This window comes from Neolamprologus brichardi, chromosome 1 (genome assembly GCF_056152115.1).
Source record: "Neolamprologus brichardi isolate AB-2024 chromosome 1, ASM5615211v1, whole genome shotgun sequence".
NCBI lineage: Eukaryota > Metazoa > Chordata > Actinopteri > Cichliformes > Cichlidae > Neolamprologus > Neolamprologus brichardi.
Genome location: NC_142104.1, coordinates 659,163 through 684,720, shown reverse-complemented (window position 1 = coordinate 684,720; position 25,558 = coordinate 659,163). Strand labels below are relative to the sequence as shown.

Sequence of the window (25,558 nt, the reverse complement as noted above, 5' to 3'; positions counted from 1 at the left end):
ATCCCGAATCAGGCAGGTCATCGCCGCCGCGGCCCGCGGCGTGACCCGCACATTCTCCCTGAGTGTGTGTGTGTGTGTGTGTGTGTGTGTGTGTGTGTGTGTGTGTGCAGCATTGAAATGCAGCACAGAGAGCAGCCGGTGATGTAAGCTGTGACAGATACACTGTGGTCATTGTCTCTCTGTCCTCTTTCTAACCATGCGTGAGCGCGCTACACTGCCATGTTTGTTGTCCGACACACACACACACACACACACACACACACACACACACACACACACACACACACACACACACACACACACACACTGAACTGTGCCCTGGTTTTTCTGACTGATTTGACAGGAAGAAGAGCTTAGTCACCAGACGCAGAGCAGGCCGCAGCACGCAGCTCTTTGCGTTTACACCTGTGCTCGCATATGGAAGCCAACCATGGACGATCAACAGGAAACTGTAGATACCAGAGATTCATCAAAAAATGGTTACGCAAGAATATCAGAGAGGAAGAGGAAGAGGAGGGATATGATGGGATAATCGCAGAGGGAGCTGCGTGAGATGTTTAGTTTCATGTTTAGTACGAAGGAAACTGGATCCGCCTTAAAAACTGAACCTGTGATATTCAGAGTCGCACTGAGCCGAACCATTTTCACATCATTTACTACATTTTCCTGTTTTGTGTCTCCGCTCGCCGTACCCTCCCGCTGCTTTGCGAGTGTTTGACACTGTTAATCCCGTGCTCATCGCTCGCCTTTGTTGGCGGCTGCAGGGGTCCAACCGCGCCGCTGTGACCTCTATTGTAGTGCGCTCAGGAGGGGAGAGGTGTTCACGCACACACACACAGACATCTGCAGGTCATCATCATCATAGTGGGAATAATACCAGGGATGGTTATCATAAAGGGAGGCTTTGAGCTCCCGGCCGTCTTGGGAAGATGATTTGGCCGGCCCGGAACAATGAACTGTGGGAATCCGCTTGTCCCGCATTGATCTTCCTCCCATGGCATCCCCCGCAAGGCTGTCAGAGCGCCGGATGGATAAAAAGAGCCACAACATTTTTCTTTCTGTGCCTCCCGCTCCCTCCCGGTGTCTTTCTTTTCTCGCTGTCAGGAGGGCCCTCGCTGATCAGCGGGGATGAGCTGAAAGTTGAACTACCTGTTGACAGGACCTCTTAAACAGCCCTCAATGACATATTGTGCAGAGAGAGGGAGAGGCTCCTGTTCATTCAGTTTGTCACAGCTCTCTGCTGTCTGTGCTGAAGTGCAGCAGGATCGTGTTAATCCACTCGTGCTCTTACGATTCAGTTCAAGGAGCTCTGTGGAAACCTGCTGTATGTCAGTGTAACAGCTGACTGGCATCGCCGTAAACGTCTTTTTACGCAGACTTTTAAAAGCAGCCGTCCTCTCGCGGGCTTCGGCCCGCCGGCCTCGGCTGGAGCTGTGCTCGACTCCGGCAGGTGTTTCTGTGCAGTTGAGTGCAGAGTGTTTTTGCCTCATTACAGAAAGTAATAATGCGGCAAAGTCAAAGTGCGAGCGAGAGGAAGGAAAACAAGGCGGCTTTTTTATTGGATTAATTAGACGTCTCGCAAAGACCACCTGCAATAGAACAAAACACGAGCCGGGAACAAACTCATACGCGCTCGAACCGAACCGTCTTTTGCCGAGAGGTAATTGATCTTTGACAAGATGAGGAAGCTCTGTTTGTACTTTGAGAATAGAGCTTTTTAATGAACCCGACTGTCCCCGCCGCTCGCCTAATCGCCAAATATTTAGCACGTGAGGAACCCACGTCGTCCCCCCGACATCAGAGCGCCGTCGCCGCGGCCCCTGCGTCTCGTTAACGATTCGGTCCAGATATGATTGAATTCGGCACATTGTGAATAATGATTGATTTGTTTAACGCAATGAATTTGTTCATTAGGACTTAATGAGGTATCGCATTGTGATTAGTCGATGGGTTTCGTGTCGATAAATGCCAAAATAACAAAGTAAAGTCCGACTAATGGCTTTTCGATCCCCCCCCACCCGTCTCGTCTTAAATGTCAGCCAAAAGTTTTCTGACAAAACTCGAGCCTGACAGCAAATTCACCAAGAACGCTGTTTGTTTGAATATGAATTCATAACAGCGGCCATCCCTAATGCGGCGAGGGCCTTTCATATGCAATAATTTATATGGTTGCAATTAGAGAGGAGCACATTTAAATCCTGTATGCATTTATGATGCATGCTACCATTGATAAGAAAGAAATGAACTGAGCACATTTAAATGGTGACTGTAATATACTTCCATTGTGTCACAGATACCACTTATAATTAAGCTGAGGATTGAAGAGAAACCAAGTGAAATCAGTTTGTGTGAGCGTGCAGAGGATTCGCCGTGTTTGTGAGCGCACGTGGTGCCTCGCTGAATATTAAACCACAAACTATAAAGACAACAAGCGAGCCGTCGTGAGAAAATGCTAAAGGAAGTCTTTGTGGTTTTAGAGGTATCGGAGGAGCCAATAGTTTTAATGAGGCAGCGCTGCAGCACATGCCAGGAAATGATAAGGTCGCACAGGTTAGAGAATAACGGCACATGTACTGTAAGAGCACAAAGGTGCGGCTGGCGTTCGTAACGGAGTCTGCGGCGAGGGACGGCGGGGCCCCGAGTCTTTCCCCAGGATGGCCGGTAAGAACCGAGTTCTCCTGTGACGGCGTCGAGCCGCTCGATGTGGCGGGAGCAGCGAGCTGCAGCGCACTCGTCTTTTAGAGGGCACTCGCATATCGAATTGTTGTCTGTAGTCAGAGGCTCGTGTTTGACTGGCTGCGTGTCTACGTCTCGCACGCCGCCCTCCAATTCCCCCGCGCGCGTGCTCGTGCGTGCGGATGTGAGCAGAGGGGGGATGTCACATAAGAAATGTCCTTTTTAATCAGGGGAAAAAATATAAAATGACTCGGGAGCAAGGCGAGCATATTAATGTGCCTCATTTGCATACGCTCGTCAGCCAGGATACGTTTATAAAAAACACAAACTGGATTCGTCAGTTCATTTCACATTATTCCATTGTCTATCTGCCTTTGTTATATGTTAAAGATAAAGGCAGAAATCAAATTGAAGAAAAGGGCAAGCTGCTATCTCCCCAAATGAGCAACAGCTCATCAGCCTAGTTTAAATCACAGATTTCTATTCCAAAAGGCAGCCGCTTCTGTAAAAAGGGCCCATTCAAATAAGGTCTCCTCCAATATATGCACGGCTGCTGATGGAAGATGGGGTGTCACATAAATACAATTTAAAACCACAAGTCGTTTAAAGCAGCCTAACAAAGTTTGATCCTTCCCAGCAGTAATTCTCCCACGCCGCGGGAGCGTGTGATAAAACTATATGGTGACAAATTAAAGGAAAAACAGCAGCTTGTGTGAAAAAGTTCAGCTTTAAAACAGACTGTACGTAAAGGATGGACACCGATCCTGGTCTGAAAGAGCGTGACGTTTTGGTCACCATGGTGATTAAATCTTTTTGTTTCCAAATTTAGACGAGAGGGCGGTCAGCTGTGTTCGCACAGCGTGTATGGGAGCGTCAGGCCACGCCCATAATTATGCACGCTTAAATCTGGGTGATTTATGCAGACATCCTCCCCCTGTGCAGGTGTCGTGACGTTTGTGTATCAGGCTGTAAACATGTTTATTTGTGCAACACGGGGGTCTGTGGGGACTGACTCACCGCTGCCCCTGCTGGACGTCGGACGAACTGCAGGTTCATATTTCAGTCCTGTGGTTGATTAAAATTAGATTTTTATTTCCAATTTGCTAAAAACAACTTTTTTTCATGCATGAACTGAAATGAAGGTAAAAAAAATTTGATTATCCTAATTATTCGACAACCTCTGAACAAAGTAATATATTTATTGTAACTGTGATTGTATATCATAATTCACATCATTTAGCGCCTTATGTTCCAGTTATCAACATGACGTGTGACCTTTAAATTCAACAGTATTATGCTTTTAAGCATGAGCTTGAACAAATACAGGCAAATATAGAGATTACATTTCTGCAGAATGATTTTAACTGGAACAACAGCAAGACAAAGATTGCTTTGAAATGACAGCAGTGACAGGAAGTAGGTACATTTTCACAAAAAATCAGGTTTGTGGTGCAGATCGGGCAGATCGTCACGGCAGGAAGGTGAGCGCTCAAAACGGACCCGGCACCGTCTCACAGCCTCTCAGCTGGACGGGTCACACGTTCAGGTTTTCCTTTCATTTGTGGCCCGTCTGTAGATATTTCATTCAAGCACAAACTTTTTATTAGCAGGCTCCTAAAGTGATTTCTTTCAGCGTCACTCGGGTCAGATAAGATCTGTGACAGAGCACATCGAAGCGCTGTATGCAAGCCTGCAGAACATAGCATAGCCATTATGCTCTTAATGAATTCAGGCGCATTGCTTTACGATACTTGTGGGGAGAAATAAGGAGAATTCAAAGGGCAGCCCACAAGTGTCACATTCCTTTACACACAAGTGGAAAGTGGCCACAGTGTTTAATTCATGTCAGCGAGATAAGAATCCACCATCGGCAGTGTGTTGGAGGACTCTGCGGTACCAGAACAGGCAGCCCTTATGTCTACTGACCTCCTACTGGGAGGGGAGGGGGGGTTGAATGAACACTTAAGCCGAGCACGGCGTGGTGTAGTGTGTGCTTCACAAACGTAGGTGGAGAAAGAGAAGAAGGATCCCAGTGTGGATGCCCTTTGCTCCTGTGAGCTTCCTAACATGTCACCTAGTGCCACTCCTTCACGCCGCCTCTCCTCGAAAGCGCTTTTTGATGATTATAATGCTACATTAAAGTCCAGGGGCTGCCGCTGTTACCAGGCAGCATGCTAATCAGCTTAATGAGATATTATACAATATTTTGTTGACCTAAGCAGAACCACACTTATTGTTTTGCAGGTTTGACCCCTGCAAGCAGCCATAGATGTTTATACCTCTCCATCTGGAGAACAGATGGATGTGCATTAAAAGCTCTGTTGTTTATTTATTTTTTACTTATGCATTCGCCGATGTTACACATACGGAATGAAAACACATTTAATGGCGTTACAACGCGGTGTGAAAACTGTGACATATTTCACCCAAAAGCCCGCAGAACAAAGAGCTGTTCACAGAGCAGCGTCGGTGTATTCACGGCATCTTCGTGTTGTTTCCACCGTCCTGGAAACGGTGAAGAGCGCAGACAGCAAAGAGCAAAGCGATTCACATCAAATGTAATACGGCTCTTTAATGGAATATTGTGCCAAGACAAGTGTCGTGGCACCGAGATAAGAATGTTGTGTTTACTGGAGTAACCCCTTGGTTTTAAGTGCTATTGTTAATATCATAATTGTAGTATTGCCGTGGCTTCCCGGCAATGCAGTTGCTCCATTTCATTAAGGCGTGTAATTGGAGGAATTCTGATAGGATGGGCACAAGTAGCTTAATTATACACTGCTCACTGTGTTTACAGAGTAATTATTCCATCCAAAACGGCTTTACATTTTGAAAAAGTTCTGATTCGCAGCTTCCCCGCAGCCTTCGGTGCTGACAGTTCACACCGGTGTTTTTATTTCACCAGGGCACCTATCCTGCTCCACACCCACTCATCCTTGGAGCGTCTTTACATGATTTTCAGTTCAAAACAAAAATCCTTTTTTATCTGATCCTGTGTCTCTATGACATCACAGAGATCCAAGAGCAGAAAAACTGAGCATTACTTGTTGATAACGTGTACATACACCTGAAATATGACAGGAACACAACTGGCATCCACATTTCCAGACACGTGGTTGGATGAACGCCCACACACGATCGTTGAATGTCTGTAAAATATTAAAATACGTCAAAAATGTTTCTAATATGTTTTTATTTCTGTTTCTTCAGGATGGAGGACTCTAGTTTATGTCTTGGTGTATCGTCAGTGGTGCCTGACGCCGAAGCCCACCTGAGCAATGCTGTTCTAAACGGCCGTTACCCAATCAGTCAAAAGCTCCACCAGCTCACTGCCCAGTTAGGACACGCCTTTCCCGACCTGCACCGCCCACAGCAGATTCCCGAAGAGAAGGCGGCCACGCCGTTGGATGAGAAGACACACCACGCAGCCCTGGCCAGTCAACCAATCAGCAGCCAGATGGCTCTACTAGCCAATCAGCTCAATCGAGACATAGACGCGGGGGCACTGAGTGGGTTAAACGGGCGTGTCGACCTGCAGCAGTTTCTCAACGGGCAGAACTTGGGCATCATGTCCCAGATGAATGATATCGAAGACGATGCTCGCAAGAACAGGAAGTACCCGTGCCCGCTGTGTGGCAAGCGCTTCCGTTTCAACAGCATCCTGTCTCTGCACATGCGCACACACACGGGAGAGAAGCCATTCAAGTGCCCCTACTGTGACCACAGAGCGGCCCAAAAGGGCAACCTGAAGATCCATCTCCGCACCCACAAACTGGGGAACCTGGGAAAAGGCCGTGGCCGAGTTCGAGAAGAGAACCGGCTGCTGCACGAGCTCGAGGAGAGGGCCATCCTGAGAGACAAGCAGATGAGAGGGAGCGGCAGTCTCCTCCAGGCCGCTCAGACGCCACATCTGGGCCCCAACAGCAGCTCAAACACCCATCAGCAGCAGTTAGGGCCAACCTGCGCCCCCACCCATTCCTCCGGGCTCGCCACTCCAGACACAGTTTCTCAGCCGTCTTCCTCACCCAAGCCGGCCGGCGCTCAGGACGACCAGTCTCTGAACCCTACTGTGGGCTTCCGCTGTACCTTCTGCAAAGGGAAGTTCAAGAAGCGCGAGGAGCTGGACCGTCACATCCGCATTCTCCACAAGCCCTACAAATGCACTCTGTGCGAGTTCGCCGCCTCCCACGAGGAAGAGCTGATAAGCCACGTGGAGAAGGCCCACATCACAGCCGAGACCACGCAGGGCCAGGGTTCTGGTGGCTCCGGGGGCATGCAGATGGCCACCGAGTTTCGCTGCGAGGTCTGCGGCCAGGTGTTCAGCCAAGCCTGGTTCCTCAAGGGCCACATGAGAAAGCACAAGGAGTCCTTTGAACACTGCTGCCAAATCTGTGGCCGTCGCTTTAAGGAACCCTGGTTCCTCAAGAACCACATGAAGGTGCATCTGAACAAGCTGGCCATCAAGAGCAAGCCACCCCAGCCCAGTGAGCAGGACATGGCCGCCGTCAACAGCATGAGCAATCTGGCTCAGGAAGCCCATGCCAACCTTTATTCCCGCTACATTTCCTGTCTCCAGGGAGGCTTCCTTTCACCAGACAAGCAGGGCCTCAGCGAGCAGCACCAGATGTTGGCTAAAGCGGGGATAGCCATGAAGGAAAAGGAGATGTTAGGAAAGCTGCTTGGACCCATGGCAGGTGCAATAGGCCACGGGCTAGGTGAAAACGAGAAGCGCTCCCTCCTCGGCTGTCTCAACCTCGTTCCACCGCTCAAGTCGAGCTGCATGGAGCGCCTCCAGGCGGCTGCAAAGGTGGCAGAGATGGACTCGATCAATAGCTACCAAGCCTGGCAGATAATGGCTCGAGGAATGGCTATGGACAGGGCTTTCATGCCCAAGGATCAGCAGCAGCAGCACCATATAACCCCGGGGCAGGAAGACGAGATGGCTGGTGCGGGCTCCTTGGCTTCCTTCTCAAAGGAGAAACAAGACTACTCCTTGATTGCTTCCAGCGATAGCTCCAAGCAGAAGCAGCTCTCCGAGGCCCTGCAGGGATCCAAGGCTTCCAGTGGAGCAGTGATGTCCATGAAGGAGGATGGAAGAGGCTTTGACGGTCACCGTGATCTCATGTCCCACCACGGTAGTGCTGAGGCTCCTGGAGCCCTGGCTGGCTTGGGAAGCCCAAACATTGACTACAGCCTCTCCGGCCTGTCCGGCCTGAAGGAGAAGCCTTCCGAGTGCCCAGACTGCGGACGTGTCTTCAGAACCTACCATCAAATGGTCGTCCACTCGCGAATCCACGGTAAAGATAGGCGAGGCATTGACGAGGCACTTCAGCAAGGACTGGATGAACGCCGTGGATCGGCCAGTGACCCCGAGTCCCAGTCCATCAGCCGCTCCACCACTCCCGGTTCATCCAATGTGACAGAGGAGAGTGGCGTTGGCGGGGGACATTCCCAGACGGGAAGCATCCAGGACGACAGCCCCCATCCCTCCTCACCATCTTCAGGTAGGAGAACTACTTACTGAATCAACTAGAAGGCAATGGAGCGAGCGTCCTCCATGCCCACCAGAGAAAGTGATGTAGATCTTTTCCTGTGATCTTTCCATGAAATTTCTGTTCTAGTCAAATCTTTTAAACACATAAACAGCAGTGATCAGCTTTTATTAAAGGAAGAAGACCTCGAGTGACGTTTGCTTTGGGTTTTTTAAGGCGGCTCAAATGTAAAAAAACGTTGAGAAGAGATGCAGAGTCACATACAACACGTAAAAGTCCTCGAACCCCTCGACCTATTCGTGCCTCCACTCTCAAACTGATGCAGAGGGTGTAGTTCCCTCTGAGACCACATGGGATGCTCTGTTTGCTTACCTAATCTTAACCTTAAGCTATCGTTAATCTAATCTGTGATGCTTTACATCAGCGGTCCCCAACCCCCGGGCCTCGGACCGTGAGTCGTTTGGTACCGGGCCGCCGAGTTGAGGCTCAGGTGTGAAATGTATAGTTTTCAGGGTTTTTATCGGTTTTCAGCGTTATTTTGTTTTTATCGTTAACTCGGTTTTCCTGGGTCTTTTCACGTGTGTTATGAATAAATCTTCTCTTGTTCGGTACCAGTACTAGTTTTATTTTGTTGTATTTATCCGCGACACCTTAAAGGCCGGTCCATGAAAATATTGTTGGGCATAAACCGGTCCGTTGCGCAAAAAAGGTTGGAGACCGCTGGTTTACATGATGGGTTCATGTTTTTATATATAAAAACAGCTGATGTGTGTTCTCATCGTTGACACTCGCCGTGACCGTAGTTTGTGAAATAAGCACCTGAGCAGGCCCCAGAGGAGTCGCCCCCCTCAGGGCGTTAGAGAGGGATGCTGCGTCCATCTTTGTGTACAGTCTGTGTAAACGCTGGGCCGCACACTGTTTGACTTTCATTGAACTAGCGGTGCACGTGAAACACAGAGTCAGCTCTGTTGTTTCTGCCATTAAGACTCCAGAGAACGCCATCGTGCCCGTTCGCGGGTTAGCAGTGTGTTTCCCGGGAGTGCGGGGACGAGCTCGTCTTAAGCACAGCGATTAATAAATGTCTTTAATAAACACGGCGGGGATGAGCGAACCCCTCCCCTTCCCCCAGCTAACGCAGGCCGGCCGGGGCTAGATAAGTGTATGTTTAGTGGGATTAAGGGAGGCTCATTGCTAATGATTACACAAGTTTTTAAAGGTAACTTTTGGTTGCTCCTCAGGGCGCTACGCTGGCGTTAAGAAGCGCGTGCAGTAATTAGGTCACGAATACGCGATAATCAGTCGGTTTAAGCTAAACAAGACACTAATTAAAGATATACATATAAAGCAGGTCAAAAACATTAGCGAGCTTCATTTGCAAAAGCAAGGATGTGCTTTTAAGTCTTTTGAGAGAAAATATAAATATATATAAATATAAATCAGAGTGGCTTAGCTTAAGGCTGTAAGCAACTTAATTCCACCAGTGGAGACGAAATTGTTTATTTATTCACAGAGGCATGAAGTCCTTATCGTGCCCGTGTAGTGTGATGGGTTTGAACATGGGACAGGCTATGTTTATTTTAATCTAAGAAATAATAACAGACAACCCCCCACCCCAATTAGGAATTAATGAAAATGAGAGTGAGATAAAAACCTATTTTCTTTATAGAGACTATTAAACATAACACTTCTCAACAGGGTGGGGGTGCAGCGGATGTAATTATCTTCTGAATTTTAATGCTGGAAGTTTCTCCCCCTCTCTCTCCGTCCCTGCGTCTCTTTTGACTGGAGCACTTTGAATCTGACGAGTACAGCTCGTGGCGTTTCAGCAACTTCATAAGTACTGTACGCAAAACGAATAAATGCACAAATTCAAATAATAAAACTCGCCGTATTTACCGCCAAATGGTAGCGGAGAACAAAGGGTGGCATTAGATTTAGATGAGTGGTTAAATCTGGCCCTGGGGGCAGCACCTTTGGAGGATTAAAGACAGAAACGTACGTAGAAAAACAAATTAAAATAGTGCGCGTTGCTGCGTGTGCGCCGCTCGGTCGCAGCCGTGTAGAGGAAGCACGCAGACTGTGGACGGATGGAGCTTTTAAGTGAAAGTGAAGGAAACACACTTGACATTGAAAGTGCTTTAACAGAGCCTCTTTTGCCACTTCCTGTTTTTTAATAAGAAGGAGCCGCAAACTTGACTCGTCGTTGTTCACAACTTACACAATATGAATCACGTTTGGAGCTCGGGGACTCTCAAATTAGAAGCTTTGATGTGTGAGAAAAAAGTGTCTGAGTCTCATGTGGAGAAAGGTGTCATGCGTCTCCGCTGCATGCGTGTGTGCGTGTGCATATATCACTCTCGAAGAGTGAACAGGATGCCGTACTGTACCATTGTGTTAATATCTGAGGTTTGAAAAGCTCGTGATTCTCCGTCGGCGTGTACCTGCGAGCGTGCTCGCCTCCTACCCCGCCACCTACCCGCAGCAATTTGGAGTTAAACTTAAATTATAGTAATCAACAATAACATCTCAACTGTGAAAGAAGGTCAGCTCCGGCACTTTTGTCTTTGAGACGGCACTTGTTTAAAAGCAGTGCGTGAAGTGTGGAGGAAAAGAGCAGAAAAACAAAAGCCTTTGTCAGACGTGTCCTTTAAAGACCTTCCTTATTAAACGCAGCTCTGCGGCACACCTTCAGCATCTTCCTTATTGAATATTTTTGAAAGAAACAAAGAGGTAATTACACATATGCCCATCACCATCCTTTTTTTTGCACTTTTTTGTTTGGTTATCCTCGCGCCGACTTCCCCGTATTGTTTGCTGTGTGGGGAGGAAACGGCGTGCAGTAATCACGTTAGGAAGCCTCAGCAACAGGTAGCGCTGCCACGAGGACCCGGTGCCTCTTTCTCCCCTCTCTTCCACACAAATAAACCGGCGTTGCACGATGGCGTGGCTGAATGTGTAGAAAATTGGCTTTGCTGCGTGCTTGTAAGGCCTAAAGCTGCACCGTCTGCAACCTCAGCTACCCTGAAACGCAGCTCCTGGCTCTGAAAGGACCGTGCATGCTCCCTCTGGCTCTTTCTTTCTCCTTCTCGCTCTCCGGAGAATCCCCCGCGTCTTCATTTTTTTCCTTGCGTTTTAACATGGCAGGGATTAGCCGGCATATCCCTGGTCTTACCACGGCTCAAACAAGCAGGCAAAATGCTCGCTCCATACAAATTGAAATTGGATTTGCCAACTTGACGCCTTAGGTTATAAAGCGTGGATATTCATCTAATTGCGACAGTACAATGGGGGCGTAATTACACGTGCAGACAAACTGTTAGAGTGTAATTACTGTGCCATTAAAACAGGAATAAAGTCGAGCTGAACAAGATCCAGACCACTGTGGATGTAGCTAGCTGACATTACAGAGGAATATCTCGAGGAGATCGAGCTCCAGGTCCTCAGGTGTTCTCGGGTGTCCGTCATCTTCAGCTGCCTTTGCGACAAAACTCGAAAACTATTTCAAATTTCCCCAGTTTTCTGTAAAACATCGTGTCGGGGCGAGCAAACCGCACCATGTGACCCCCTAAAATAAAGAACGATGCATTTGCTGTCATCACGACTGCACACGTGGGTTTGGGAAGCAGTCGCGAAGCCTGGACTGAGCATGCTCAGTGTTGCTGCCAGAGCTGAAGATGCGTTTGTCAGTTTGTGAAGGATTAACTGACAGCGTGCAAATAAATAAAGAATTAAAAATAAAGAATAAAAAAATGACACGAGCTGCCGAGGAGGCCGGCGGTCGCCTGTTTACTGTGAAGTCCGTTATTTCCCTCCCGTGTCAGTGAAACAGAGACGTGAGATCTAACGTGACGTGTTTACAGTGAAACTCGACGCGTCTGCCCTCGAATTGAAACTGAAAACCAAAGAAAGTAAAAATGCACGAATGATACGAACTGCAGCTGGTTTCCTCTGGCGCTGGTAAATTACAGTCAGGCCTGTTTTTTACTGATTTGTGTAACGTAAACAGACGTCGCGGCGACTGCGAGGAGCACAGTAAAGGTGAACTCCTCCTCACCTCATTTGGCCAGCAGGGTGTCGGCGTGGTGCTGGTGGATTCGGGGATGGGGTTTGGCCCCCTCTGTGGAGTCATCCGGCCCTGCACGCAGAATCGTTAAAAACGGCGCTTTGAAACGAGGCCAGCCCTCGGTGAAAGATAACATATGTGTGTAAAAGTATTAAAAAATAACAAATTACGGCTCGTTCCCCGTTCCTTCGCTGTGCGGATGACTTTGTCTTTGTAATTGACATCCGCTCCTCGCACTATTCTTCTTCGCTCTATAATCAGAGAAGTCGTGGTTACAAAACCTGAGCTTTCTGCCCCCCGCTCATTTGAAGTCTGGCCTGTCATATCTGTATTTTTTATGTGTCACCAAACTTAAATAGACAGTCATTGTGTTACAGGCACATTCATTCCCTGAGCTGTATTTTTGTACAGTAGGTCAGGACTCTGGTGTCTGCTAAATGATAAAAGTTCTATTCAAACGCACTAATTGTCAGTGTGCTGCTCTGATTGACATGTCTCGGATAAATGCAGACTTAGTATTTTTGTACACGCTTGCACAATATAAAAGGCCAATTTATTTCTCTGTTCTTCTCTCTCATTTGATTTCTTTCTTCCTTTCCTCCTGCTCTCTGCCTCTCTGCCCTACCCCGTCTCTCACACTCAATTTGTAAATATTACCACGGCAGGAATTAGCCCGGGCCTTTTTTAAGACGAATTTCAGTCGTATTGCAGCGACGGAGGCTCCTCGGCGTTCCTGGGTGGCTATCGGCGTCTAGCCTCGTCCTTATGAAACATTTATCGGCCCGTTTTATGTCTTAATGATCACGTTAGGATTCCCCGCTCGGTTACGAAGCCGGGACGGCGATGCCGAAGGAGAGGAGATGAAAAAATGACAGAGGGGGAGATGACAGGGCATCACAGTCCTCGGTAAACACGGCACATTATGCCATCCACTCGTTTCAACTCCAAATCTGTGCCAGAACACAGCTTACCTCTGCACACACACACACCCTCTGTCTTCCCCATTTCTGTTTTATGTTTTTATAATTAAAACATAATATTTATCTTTCCACAACAGAAGGCTGCCTTACACTGTCAGGTAGACTGTTTGCATATTAATATTCTTAATACATCAACAAGCTATCTTCTCCGGTGTCACTGCTAAAAGTGAGCGGAGGAGCTGACTCACAAACTCCACCAGCAGGAGGAGGACGCCTTAAAAAGAGGAGAAGAAGAAAAGGAAGCAACAAAGACATAAATTAACATCACAGTCACAACTTGTGCTGCCGGTGGAGCGTGTTTACTTAGTCTCAGCATTAAGATGCACATACAAATGCACAGATCCCCGCTAAATAAGCGCTCCCGCCTCCTCCGGGCGACACTGGCTAAAAGTTTCTCTCTTTGATTGTGTATGTGTGTGCTTAACGGCGGGATGGGGGGCGGCTGAGGGTGAACGCCAAGTTCCTTTTCTCTCCGTCTGGTGACAGCTGTCTGACTCTGTCAATGTGGGATTCCTGTGAAATGAGGCTCTCAGTCGGGGAATGCAAATGACGGCGGCGGACGATGGCGTTGCCGGTTTGAACGCGAACGACCTGCGCCGGCCTCGACGCCGGGATCTTTTCATTTCTTTCCCGTTCCTCCCTCGCTTTATCATTCTCTAATTTTTCCCGCCCCCCCTCGTCCTCCTCCCCCCTCCCCTCTCAATCTCCTCCTCTTAACCCCAGTGACAGGTCACATAAAAAGCCTTTTGTGTCAGCATCAGGGCGCTGACATGAGAGCAGAAGGCTACATGAAAAATGCTCTTTTTTCCCTTAGCTGTTGCTATCTCGTCATCGTGAAAAGGAGAGCGAGGCGGGGAGACGGAGCGAGCGAGAAGCCAAAAGTGAGGGAGAGGAATTAAGTCCAGGGATTAAGATCTCTGAGCTGGGTTTTTTCCGTCCTCTCCCCCTGCCACATTCCAATTGTTCTTAAAATATTTGGCAATGTCAATTAGTAAGTGAGCAGAGCTAGCTGATGAACACAATTTTCCAGGCGACTGAGCACCCTATTGTTGTGGAGCGAACAGCAGATTTCTGAGGTCATTATCATTCCCTGTTAGCCGTGCCCAGCTGCTCTCCTCTTGGCTCCAGCCAAACTCTGCTCTCCTCTCTCGCTCTTATACATCATCTTTCCCCTCCCTCTTCCACCCCGCGCCCCCGCCTCCGCCCATCCTGCACCGTGTTCGGGGCTGGTTGGTAGCGAGGCAGCAACAGGGGGCCTTCAACAAGAGGAGGGAGGGGAGGGGGGCGAGGAGTGCGAACACAAGAGGGAGCGCGGGGGGGAAACGGCTCGGTGACATAAGATTGAAGAAACCTGAGCGAGCTTTTCAGGAATAAAGTGCTTCGTTTTCTCCCGTCGTCGTGACCTCCGTCCCAAATGCAAAAACGTGCATTTTTTCGTGACCTCAGACTGGAAGAAACGCGGCGCCGATTTCAGATTAAAACCGAGAAAACCAAAGAGAAACACCTGCCCGCCGCTGCAGTTTGATTCAAAAGAACCGGCTTCTCTTTCATTGTGCACAAAGCATCCAGGTATCTGCATCTAAACATCCAACGGCGTCTTTCTGTTTTGTTTTTAAGAAAAATGATGAAAGACGTCTTTGTACAAAAGTACGAAAACAAAAAAACTGCAGAGAAGGAAGGAAATCAAAAATCTCTCACTTGTTTCTGCTTTCCACTCGTACATCCTAATGTGTTCCCAGAGGCCTATTCACCCTCCCCTTCTTCCTCCATCCTACTGTAACCCCCCCACTTCCTCCACCACCCACCCACGGCTGCTCTCCCTCCCCTCGGAGCTCCCCTCACACCGACGTCTTTGCAGATTTACACCAGAGCAGGAAAAAAATCAGGGTTAAGAGGCTCCACACCTGTGAGGATCTTATAATTTAATAAACTCTTCTAAACTTTTAATTTAAAAAAATGAATAAATATAAGAAAATTAAAAAAGAATAAATGACGGTTGGTGGAGGGATACCTGCTCTGCGGTCAGTCCCACCTGTCAGTTACCTCCAACCTGTAGAAAGTTTGCATGGTTAACACTGCGTTAGCTATCCTCTGTGTGTGTGCTGCAAAAAGAGAGGAGGAGGAGAAGAAGAGAAAGAGTGAGAGTGAAAAAGGGTGAGCGGCATCAAAGCGTTGCTCTCAGCTGCAGCTGCCAAGCTTCCTCGTCCCCAGTTAGCAGCCATCCAGCTGTCAGGCTGCGCGAAGAGGAAGAGAGGGGGGAAATCTCTCACCAGCCATATGGTCCCCGGTTCTGTCAGAGACACTCCACGCTCCGTGGGCAAATGGCAAACTCATATATCTAATCAACACTCTTAATATCCAGACCTGAGACCGAGGGTATTTTCAGAGCGTTGCCTTTCGGCGGCGGCGGGGATGTGACCTGGCACTCTGGGTTTATTGTTGCAGGAAACACTCGTGGAAAAACCGGCCCAGTGGCCCCGAGCACGCCGGCTCACGCTGATGTAAGAAAAAACAAAGGCAGGACAGGAATATTAATTCTTTAAAGATAGTTTTCTGTAGTAGCCGCAGATTTAAGGAGCGCCGTAGCTTTAAGGAGCGCCGTAGCTTTAAGGAGCGCCGTAGCATTAAGGAGCGCCGTAGCTTCAAGGCACCATTACTGCATCAACAGGAAGCAGCAGTGGGACTACTTTCAGCAGTGGATTCATACACCCAGCAGGTGAAACAGAGCTTCAGCTCCCTGAGCCTGCTGGAGGTTTCTTCCTGTTCAAAGGGAGTTTTTCTTCCCCACTGTCACCAAAGTGCTTGTCATGTGATTGTTGGGGCTTCTCTGCATTGCTGACAGTATAGACCACGCTGCGTGAGCTTTTATTTGATTTAGCCTTGTTTTGTGTTATTTTCTTACATCCTGGTTACATCTTGAACTCGACCTCATCACAGCACGACTGCCGTTGCACGCTGCTCTGTAACACCGACGTGCTCGAACCCTCCTTTCAGTGCAGGAGAAGCTGTTAGCGTTAGCATGGCTCGGCCCGAGAGAACGGGCTCGAACGTGGCTTTGCGCTGTCTGTTAGCGGGATGCTACACCTGCTCGTCTAATCCTGGCAGGCCTCCGCCTCCAGTCTCTCCGGCTGCAGAGTAACACGTGCCTTATGGCGCAACAAGCCACACTGAATCACGACGAGGTTTGTTGGTATTACAGTGACATCGCTGTGTAAAGCTTGGAAACAACCGTCGCCCCCGCCTCGCCGGGACGGGGAAGTGCGAATCCCTCCCCAGCTGCAGAAAACAGCTTCGAGTGTGCGAGCATGCAGCAGCGAGTGATGTATATACAGAGAGAGTGACGTGAGGCGGCGCAGCAGAGAGAGAGATTTAAATAGAAATCAGGAGATTTGGATCGAGGGGGGGGCAAGTCCCACAAATCTTTGCTCAACCCAACAACCTGAAGCAGAGGCCATTAAAGCAGAGAGCCGGGATATCAGCTGAGATGGATACGGTGGCAGCGATGGTTTGGAGGGATGGTAACTTTAATGGCCCCACTGGGTTTTTAATGAGTGTTGTGCCCCAAACAAAATGAGCTAATTAGTGTTATCATCCATATATCAGACCTACACACACACACGCTGCTCCGGCAGCTTCTCCATGAACTCACTAACATCTCAACTCCTTTCTCTCTGATTCGTGTCGCCAGTCACACCTCGTCCTCCCGCAAACACCCCGCCCCCTCCCCGAGCGCCGGGGTCGTGCCCTGTTTGCGAGGGGAGCGATTATGTCTACACTGGTTTAAAACCGCGATAACAATACCACGAGCGGGCGTTTGGGAACAGAGAAAGAGGTGCTCGGGCCAATATCCCGGCATTTGGAGCCCCCGTTACCTGCGCCGGCGTAAGCCGTGTGTTTGTCACGCCATCGCCTCCGGTTGACCACGCTGCCCCACCAGCCCCCCGCTTTATTTCTCCTGCGCTAAGCCTATTATAAAATCAATAAACAATTGAGCTTTTTTCCAGTCCTTTTAAATCTTTTTCTCCTCTATCCTCTGAGATGAAGGGGAAGCATGCAGGCGGCAGAGCGAGGGGCGGGGGCTCGGAATCAGTAACCCCTTCCTTCCTGACCCTCGCACACGTCATTTGCACTTAAACGCAGCGTGGGAAATGCACAGGTGACCGCGGCTCTGACCGCTCCACCGTCTCAGTTACACGAGCTGCCGCCATGATGATTGAGGGGTTTTTAATTGTCACGCTGTGGAAATGTAATAACCCTCGAGTTGATAAAAATCAACAAACACCAGCTCCGATCGCCGATTTTCAAATCAGCGTCAGAACGGTGGCGTTTACACGTTTTAATTCGCTTTGTCAGTTCAAACTCATATTTCAAACTGAGGCGACAGCACCGACTTCTTCTCCCAGCAGCCGCGCACGAGTCGGAAATGAGCGCGCTCTGTTTGCTCTTCTTTCTCGCCACGTCCAGCAGCGAGCCGTTTGCGGGGGAAAGCCTCGCCAGCAAACTTTGGTGAAGTCACGGCGGCGTGCGGAGCGGCTGCAGACGCTGACATCCTGTCACACTTTAAGATAAACAGTCTTCTGCGCTCTCTTCCACCCACCCTCCGCTGGACGTTTGACTGCAACAGATTTCAGCAAGCTGTTGATTGTGTCGTCTTGGACTTTCTTCGTCCTGGCCGACCCTCTCTTCAACACGACCGCTATTGGCCGACCCCGGCCCACACCCCCGCCCCTCCCGCCTCCAGCCAAGCCTCGATCTTTGGAAAGCTCTCGCCAGGATGGCCTAAACTAGGCTACACGTGGACGTGTCCGCGCTCTCCCACGTGGTCCTCGGAGACGGGGGCTCACAGCGTGCCCAGAGCGCGCGGACGCCGGACGAGCATTTGGCCGGCGCGCTCGCTTTTCCCCGGGTTTGTCCCCCTCGGGGACCCTGTGTGGGCCGCTGGTGGTGACTGTGCTTCAGGCAGCATGGTGTGGCCATGTGTGTCACATCCCCCCTTGTCATCCCACCAGACGGAGGGCTGTATCATGGCGATCATCCTGTCACACTTGGATGAAGCTTCTTCGCCTCAGAGTTTGACAGTGACTTGCCTCAGTGACAATTAGCATCAGAAGCGGCTCTCTTATCCACCTGGTTCAAAGGTCTGCGCGCTGAAGATTGGCAGGCGTCTAATTTTCTGTCTCCCGCTGCTGTCGCCGCTCCCTCCGTGTCTCTTTCTGCTCTTCTTTTGTCGTGCCATGTTCGCCATCCCTTCCACGGCACCTCCGGTCCCCCCGAGCGGGGCCTCGAGCCGCCGTATCTCAGCCCGATTCAACAGGAGGGCTGCGCAGAGAGGCGTTGGTGCTCGCTGCCGGCGCTCGCTGTGTTTTCCTCCTTCTTTCGCTTATTTCCACTGGGAGGAACACTGACCTCATTTGTGAGGACAATAACCCCCTTGACTTTGGGGATTAAGACATGAAACCTTTGTGGATTAATTAGGTTCAGAGCTGAATTCATTTTGTCGCCACGCAAAGCAAAGAGAGAAAGAGGCAGGAGCGGGACGCTATTATGAAATTGCTATTTGTCCAGATATAGATATATTAAACACAGGTGTTGGCTGATCGCTTTTAAATCCTCCAGCAGACTCTCCGGGCAAAGCTTCAGCACAGGAAGTGGGGGACCGGCGCTGAGACAAAGCTGACCCGCCCAGCTTGTCTCTCTCCGCAGGGTGACACGAGCGAGCGTGGGCCGCAGCTTCAGTCTGCACCGCGCTGCGCCCCCGGGCTGCAGCCCCGATCTGGGCGCGCTCGGCCCGCCGTCGACTCTTAAGCCCGTCGCACAGAGCAGCGAGCGGCGGCGCCGACACTGCCGCGGGAATCACATTATCTCAGTTGTCGTGGTAACAAAACAAAGTGTTTGTTTTCCAAGATGCAACTGCAATTTAGACGCTTTACACCTCTCGTGTGTGTGTGTGTGTGTGTGTGTGTGTGTGTGTGCAGGTTCTTACTATACTGGTGGGGACCAAACCCCGCCCCCACGGGGCTGAAGATGTTTCACACTCAAAATGTGGTTTTAGTGTCAGGGTCACAGTTGGGTCAGGGGTCAGGGATGGGTGGGATGTCCCCACAAGGATAGCAAACCAGACGTGTGTGTGTGTGTCAGCATATGTTATTTGAATGTATCTTTAGCTCGTTTGTGAGACGCTGTGTTTACAGGATAAAGGTGTTTGTTTCAGCAGCTGAAGACGTGTTAAAGCCTTTTTCATGGCGTCTCGTGCTTGTTGTAAATAAAAGCGACTGTTGTCTTATTAGAGTAACACCTCCTAAATGCGACAGCCCCAGGTAGAGCTCCCTTATGGACCGAGTGTGGAACATGTGCTTGATGAGATGCCTTCCTCGCTTTCATTTACAGCTCTCCTAACGAACATCTCATCGTCTCTACGCGAACACGCCTTTCTCTTTCTGCCCTCGAGTTACCGTCGCCCAGTGTCCCGCGCAGCGAGCATATGTTTACGCTCGTGATAAGGTGGTTATTGCGAGCGAATGTCTCTCTTATCTGCTCGCTGTTGGCGTGTAAACCTCCGTGTGAGCATCTTAGAAGGACTCGCTCTTAGACCCGGATTAGGCCTCAGATTCCTGCGCATAAAAAACACGGAGACCTTCAGGAGACCTGGTCTGGAAGGACGGGCTCTCAAAGGGCTGAACGATTTACAGCCGTGCAGTGTTGTAGACATGAATCTTCCACACGTGTAAACGGCTCTAAACGACGATGAGTCCATAAAAAGTGCAAATCTGCTGAAGAAAATCTCCTCCTCAACTCACCTCAGAGGCTCGTGCAAATAATCTCAGCATGCAACGCAGAGACTGAAGCATTCAGACGCAGAAGTCACACAAACGTCTTCTCAGATTCAAAAACAGCAGCGTGTGTGTGTTTGTGTGTGTGTGTGAGCACAACCGAATAAAGTCACATTGTGCATTGACAGTGAAAGACTGCTCGCTGTGATGAAAACGACGGTTTCAGCCGAAACGTTTAATCACAGGAACTGTGCTGAAGTCTCTGCAGCAGCCTGACCTTTCCACTGTCCACCACAGTTAGTCCTTCTAACAGGCACCAGATGCATGTGGACGCCTCGGGCGCAGGCTGCATTTTAGCCACATGCTAATCACCTCTCAGATCAGCTGTCTTGGGCCTCGGTCACACGTGTACTTGTAGTAGTCGCCGGGTGAAATCAGTCGTTGCTTCGGTTGCTTTGTCTGCAATAACTCACCAGCAGAAGTAAAAGTGCTCGGCGAGCAGTATGCAAGAGTTTGCAGCCAATCAGAGATTTTACTCCTGCAGCTGGTGGCTGGCAGATGGTCGCCGATGGTCGCTCGTGGCCTTATGGGCATTTCGGCCTCACGGTTCTTTGGTTTAAACTTTGGGCTTCATGTAGGGGAGTAATTATAAACGCTGTGACAGATTTCAGAGAAAACAGCGAGATGTCTTCTGAAATCTACATCCTGAGCTGCTTTTTAACAAAAGACTATAAACAAGGAGAAAGATGATAAATACCCACATGAAGCAGCATCGTTTGAACTGACAGATTTACTGAAAGCACCTCTACTTTGAAACAGGCACGAAGGGGAATCGGCGCCTTCCAGCGGTTCGTTTGAGCTCGGATCACATCAGCTCGTTCATATGGAAGTTGCACCTGTTTTGCATGCCTGCACACGCCCGAAGGTGAAAGCTTTACGGCCGAAAAGCCTGTCAGAGACTTTCTTTGAAACATCTTTGAGCTTTTTGTTTAGCATGTGGCTAAAACGTAGCCTCGGCGGTTTGTCGGTGATCGGGTGGTTGAGAGGTTAACAGAAGAAAAGCTCCTTTCTTTTGTTTGATGGGTGCAGCTCAGCGATAGCTCCCTAAATTGGCACCGATAACTGAGAAGGCCTCGCTCAAAGGGCGGCTTTTTCCAGAGCACCAACTTCCTTCGAGGACATCGAGGCAGACTTTCTGTAATTTCAACAAACGCACTACGCAAGGACACAGAGGCTTTCCGGAGACATTTAACCCCTGGGCCTCCAGCCATCCCCTCCTCCTGAGAGCACAGGTTTATCCCGGGCTTTCACGCAGACACATTTTCCCCAACGGTCCCCCCAGCCTTCCTATCCCCCGTCTTAAGACACGCGGCTAAGTCAGGGCTAAGCCACAAAACGCCCTCCCGGGAGGGCGGATCGACCAAATGCCACCTCTCCTGGCAGGCCTCGCAGGTAAGGTGTAATTGTGCCGGCGCAGTGCTCTCCGAGCCAGCGCTCCGTCCTATTAGACACAGCGATGAGGAGTGGATTTTCAGGGCCAGGCTGGGAAAGCTGCTTCGGTCAATCCTCCCTGCCGCTCAGCATCGTAGTCTGATCCTCGAGCCCAGCCCTCACTTCACGTTTCTACCTGTTTTGCTGGTTCTTGACAAGACGGGATTTGGTCCTTTGTCTTCCTGGCGCTGCCTTTTTTCATCTTTTGGAGAGAAGGGCAAAGCGAGGATGAGGGATTGAAAGTTTGTGGAGGAAAGTTTTTGGAGGACGTTTCTGGATTATGTTCACAAGGCACAAGCTGCTCACAGTGTGAACATGGCACATTGTCAATGAGATCTATTTCCATGACGATTATTTTTATACTCCAACAATCAGGGAGCCGACAGCACAGTACCACAGGAGGAAAAACAGTCCTTCTTCCAATTCGATACACACTCGGTAACATTTTAGCTGTAAATACTAACAAAGCCATGAGGGAGAATATAGTGACAAGATATCAACCTTCCTCCCGTTGCCGCTCAGCTGAGTGTCCTGTTGAGTTGTCAAGAGCGAGAGCGGCAACCCTCCTCCCGACGCCGATCGGACTCGGCTCTCCACTGCTCAGCGTTGCGGTAAATGCAACATCTGATGGCTTTCTGAAATCCAGCGTGTTGGACAGGTGAGACGCTGCAGCCGGCGTCACTTTTGAGATGCGAGTTAGCGCCGTGTCACCCTTCCCCATCTGTAGGCTTTCAGCGCGGGTGGGCGGGCGCTCGCACGTTTCCGACTGCATTAAAAAGTAAAAAAAGAACATTTGTGCAGTCTATCGAGAATATGGCAACTCAACAGCGATTTGGAATTCGCTGCTATATTCAGTGTCACTATTTGACTCGTGTTTGGCAGACTGGAGCAGGGTGCAGATTGAGAGACAGTGTCACAGGGAGAGGAAATGTCGTGCCTCCTTCATCTGCCGTTTACACTGCTCCCACTTATTGCTTCCCTAAGCTTTTTCCCCCCTTTGTTCCAACCTGAAAGAAAGCATCAGTCGCATCCACCTCCTGCTTTACATAGCGTCCCTGACAGGCTCTGTCAGATACATCAGTGCGTTTCGGAGCGTTCGACTCGTCTCCCGACGCCTCGCTCGCTGCTCAGTGGGCTGCTGGAGGGCTTTCTGTGAGACAGAAGGGCTCGGCTGCAGAGCGGGGCGAGAGCCAGGCGTCTCCATGATTTTTTCGGGGTGCATCACCATCTCTCTGCGAGTGCCAAGCGCACACCGAGGCCGTGCCATTCGCTGTAGAGAGCGTGCGACGGGGGCACGCCGTCCTCCCTCTTCCAGGCTTCCTCGACGGATCTGGTTGCCACGTTAAAGACAAACGCCGCGAATAAAATTGTAATTCAGCGAAGCTGTAATGAATGCAGCGAAATGGTTGTCTAGTGAAACATTTTGTGAACTCGATTAGAGGTGCTAAAGCATTTATTCGCAAAGTCTGTTATTGCAGACATCATTTGTGTGGCAGCACAGTTTACCTAATTTTATTTATGAATCCCGGGTCAGCTTCTACGTGAACGAGCGCCAGCGCCCGGACCATCTAAGGAGGAGGAAACGCCGTCAGGAGCGTCTCACGATGAATTAACCTGTAAAGCTGCTTTGTCTCCCTCTGCCCGTCTGAATTAACACCCCATCGCACTGATCAATGGAGCCCCGCTAACAGCGTTAGACGTTTTGTTTTAAAATACCAGTGCCCAGCTGGTGACTCCTCGCACTCATCTGTTTGTCTCTGCTGCCGGTTCCTGCCTCCCTCCATCCTTTTCTCTCTCACTGTGTTTGTTTTCCAGGCTGGAGGGAGGGGTGCGCTGGTGGGTATTTGGCCCGCGTCCTAGGTATCACATATCTGACCGTATTTCAAGCCCAAATGAAGCATGTTAAAAAAATCCCTCTTTCACTTTAAAGGTCAGACATTAGTGCTGGTAAAAATTGATCTGTGGATTTATGAATTTAGCCCCGTTGTTGGGGCTCCTTTGTAATGGAAGATTCAGTGGGGGAAGCTTAACATTGCATTGTTTTGCTTTGACAACGCAGCCACGAGAGCCCGTGCAGCTGTTCCCCGTGCTCACAATGGCAGATTAATTAACACAATCATGTGGCGCTGGCTCCAGCTCAACAGCCAGGTCTGCTCAGGGATAGATAGGTAAATCCTATACATGCTTTTCCAGGCTAGCGCCGGTGTGATGCTCTGCCACGGCGCCGTAGATTTGGTCATCGACTGGTCAGCTGTAGGAATGAAATGGTTTGCTAATTGCGCTGATGTTGGAGGGTGTGTGTGCAGGTTTTTCCCAGCGAAAGTAAAGAAACGTGTGTGCACGTGTGTGTGCACGTGTGTGCATGTGTGTGCACGTGCACGTGCACGGCCGCTGCCATTAGATGGAGCTGTTCTAATTAAGATTCTGCCGGCCGACCTGTCTCTCTTACTTACTCTTACTCTTACTTGCCTGACATTTTAAACTGTCTATTATGCCGCTTGGCTTTCAGGTGCAATGCTGTGTAAATGGCAAGTCAAAAAATTATGTATCTTTTACATACAGTTATCCATCAGGGCGGCGGCGGGGTGGGGGAGGGGGGGCTGACAGATCGGGCCGGCTTTTTAAATTATTACAGGACTCTGTGATCTTTCTCCATTGATTATATCACTCTCTCTGCTGTCACTCTGTCCTCTCTCCCTCCTTATTTTTATTTTTAATACTTCGTCGCCCTCCGCCGCGCACGCACGCGCACCTCTCCTCCGCGTTTCGCACGAGCATGACCGCAGTTTGTCAATATTTTACCCTTGGCCCATCCCCTGTGTTGATATAATGATCACTTAACAGTCAAGAGTAAGGCGAGGAGGAAATTAGGGCGTCGGCAGCAGAGAGGACAACAACACTGAAGCAATTATGTTTCTTTCAGCCCAAGCATTCTCACGTTAATGAAATCCCTTATCGTTAGGGGAAGAGGAAGGTGGGGAGGGGAGGACAGGTGCACGAAATGTACGTCGTTCATTTATCTTATTCTCTGAAATGAACGGAAGGAGCGCTGAGAATAATGCAGAGATAAAGTCCGGGCAACAAGTGTGCGTAGTATTTTTTTCTTATTGCTGGCCCTGCATTTTGCGGTGAGAGGGAGGGAGGGGAAGGAGTTTGTGAGGCAGATGAATGAGGAGGGAGGAGGCGGGGGAGGGCACGGTGTATCGCACGTTAGCATCTTCCTAAAGGACAAATCGAAGACGTTCCCCAGGCTAACATTTGAAGTATTTACCTTCCTGCTAAACGGCTGCCCTTTCCTCCGGAGATGAGATCAGTCGGTCCCGGAAAGTTTCACACATCCGGCTCATCAGCAGCTCCAGCTCCTTTCTTTCTGTTTCATTTGTAAGATCTTCCTATTAAACACAGTTTTCCATGCGTAGTGCACCTGTGGGGGGGCAGAGCGGCCATCTACCCAGCGTCCAAGCTGCGTGGATGGATGGGTCAAATTTCCAGTGTCAAACTTCAGGAGCCATTTTTTAATTGCAGGTTTGATTTAAGTACATTTTTGGAAAATCTCAGTTCTCTATTCAAAAAGTTCACTTTATGACCCCGACTCCAGGAAATGTCTATATTAAGGCGTTAAGCAGCGCCACCTAGTGGCTGGAGGTGTTAATAACTGTGAAAAACAACAGTGGGAACGGTTGGAAATCCCGATCAATGAAATGTGATCGTACCTCTGCTTCGTTGGATTTTCCGTGTCGATGTCGTGGCTTCACTGCCGTCAGAGGAAAAAACGATGTTTGCACCAAACAGTGAATATTTCGCGCTCGTCAAACGATCACTAAAGACAGCGGCCTCCGCCTGTGTAACCCGCGACAACAGCTGCAGAGGCCCCGACTTCCTGTGGTGACAGAAAACGAGGTAAACCGCCCCGACGGTGGAGGAATACAACCACAACGCACTAGTTCTACTTACTGTTCGCTGAGAGGATCAACCAGAAGTACTTTGAAAGAAACATGGTGGACTTTTGGTCTTACTGCAGAAGGGTGTTTATCGCGTCACCTGTGCCCGGATGAGCTGTGAGGCAGTTATTAGACACCTCCGGAC

At 49.6% G+C, this 25,558-nt stretch overlaps 1 protein-coding gene across 4 annotated transcripts in view; it reads left to right on the top strand.

Annotated features, from left to right (window-relative positions):
* Window positions 1-25,558, top strand: part of znf536 (zinc finger protein 536) — a 199,952-nt gene that overhangs the window by 103,105 nt on the left and 71,289 nt on the right. For all 4 annotated transcript variants that reach the window (XM_087839277.1, XM_006802324.3, XM_006802322.3 and 1 more), the window contains one exon: window positions 5,887-8,180. In XM_087839277.1, coding sequence (XP_087695403.1) covers window positions 5,888-8,180 — 2,293 coding nt within the window. In that variant the 5' untranslated portion in view covers window position 5,887. The remainder of the gene's footprint in view (window positions 1-5,886; window positions 8,181-25,558) is intronic.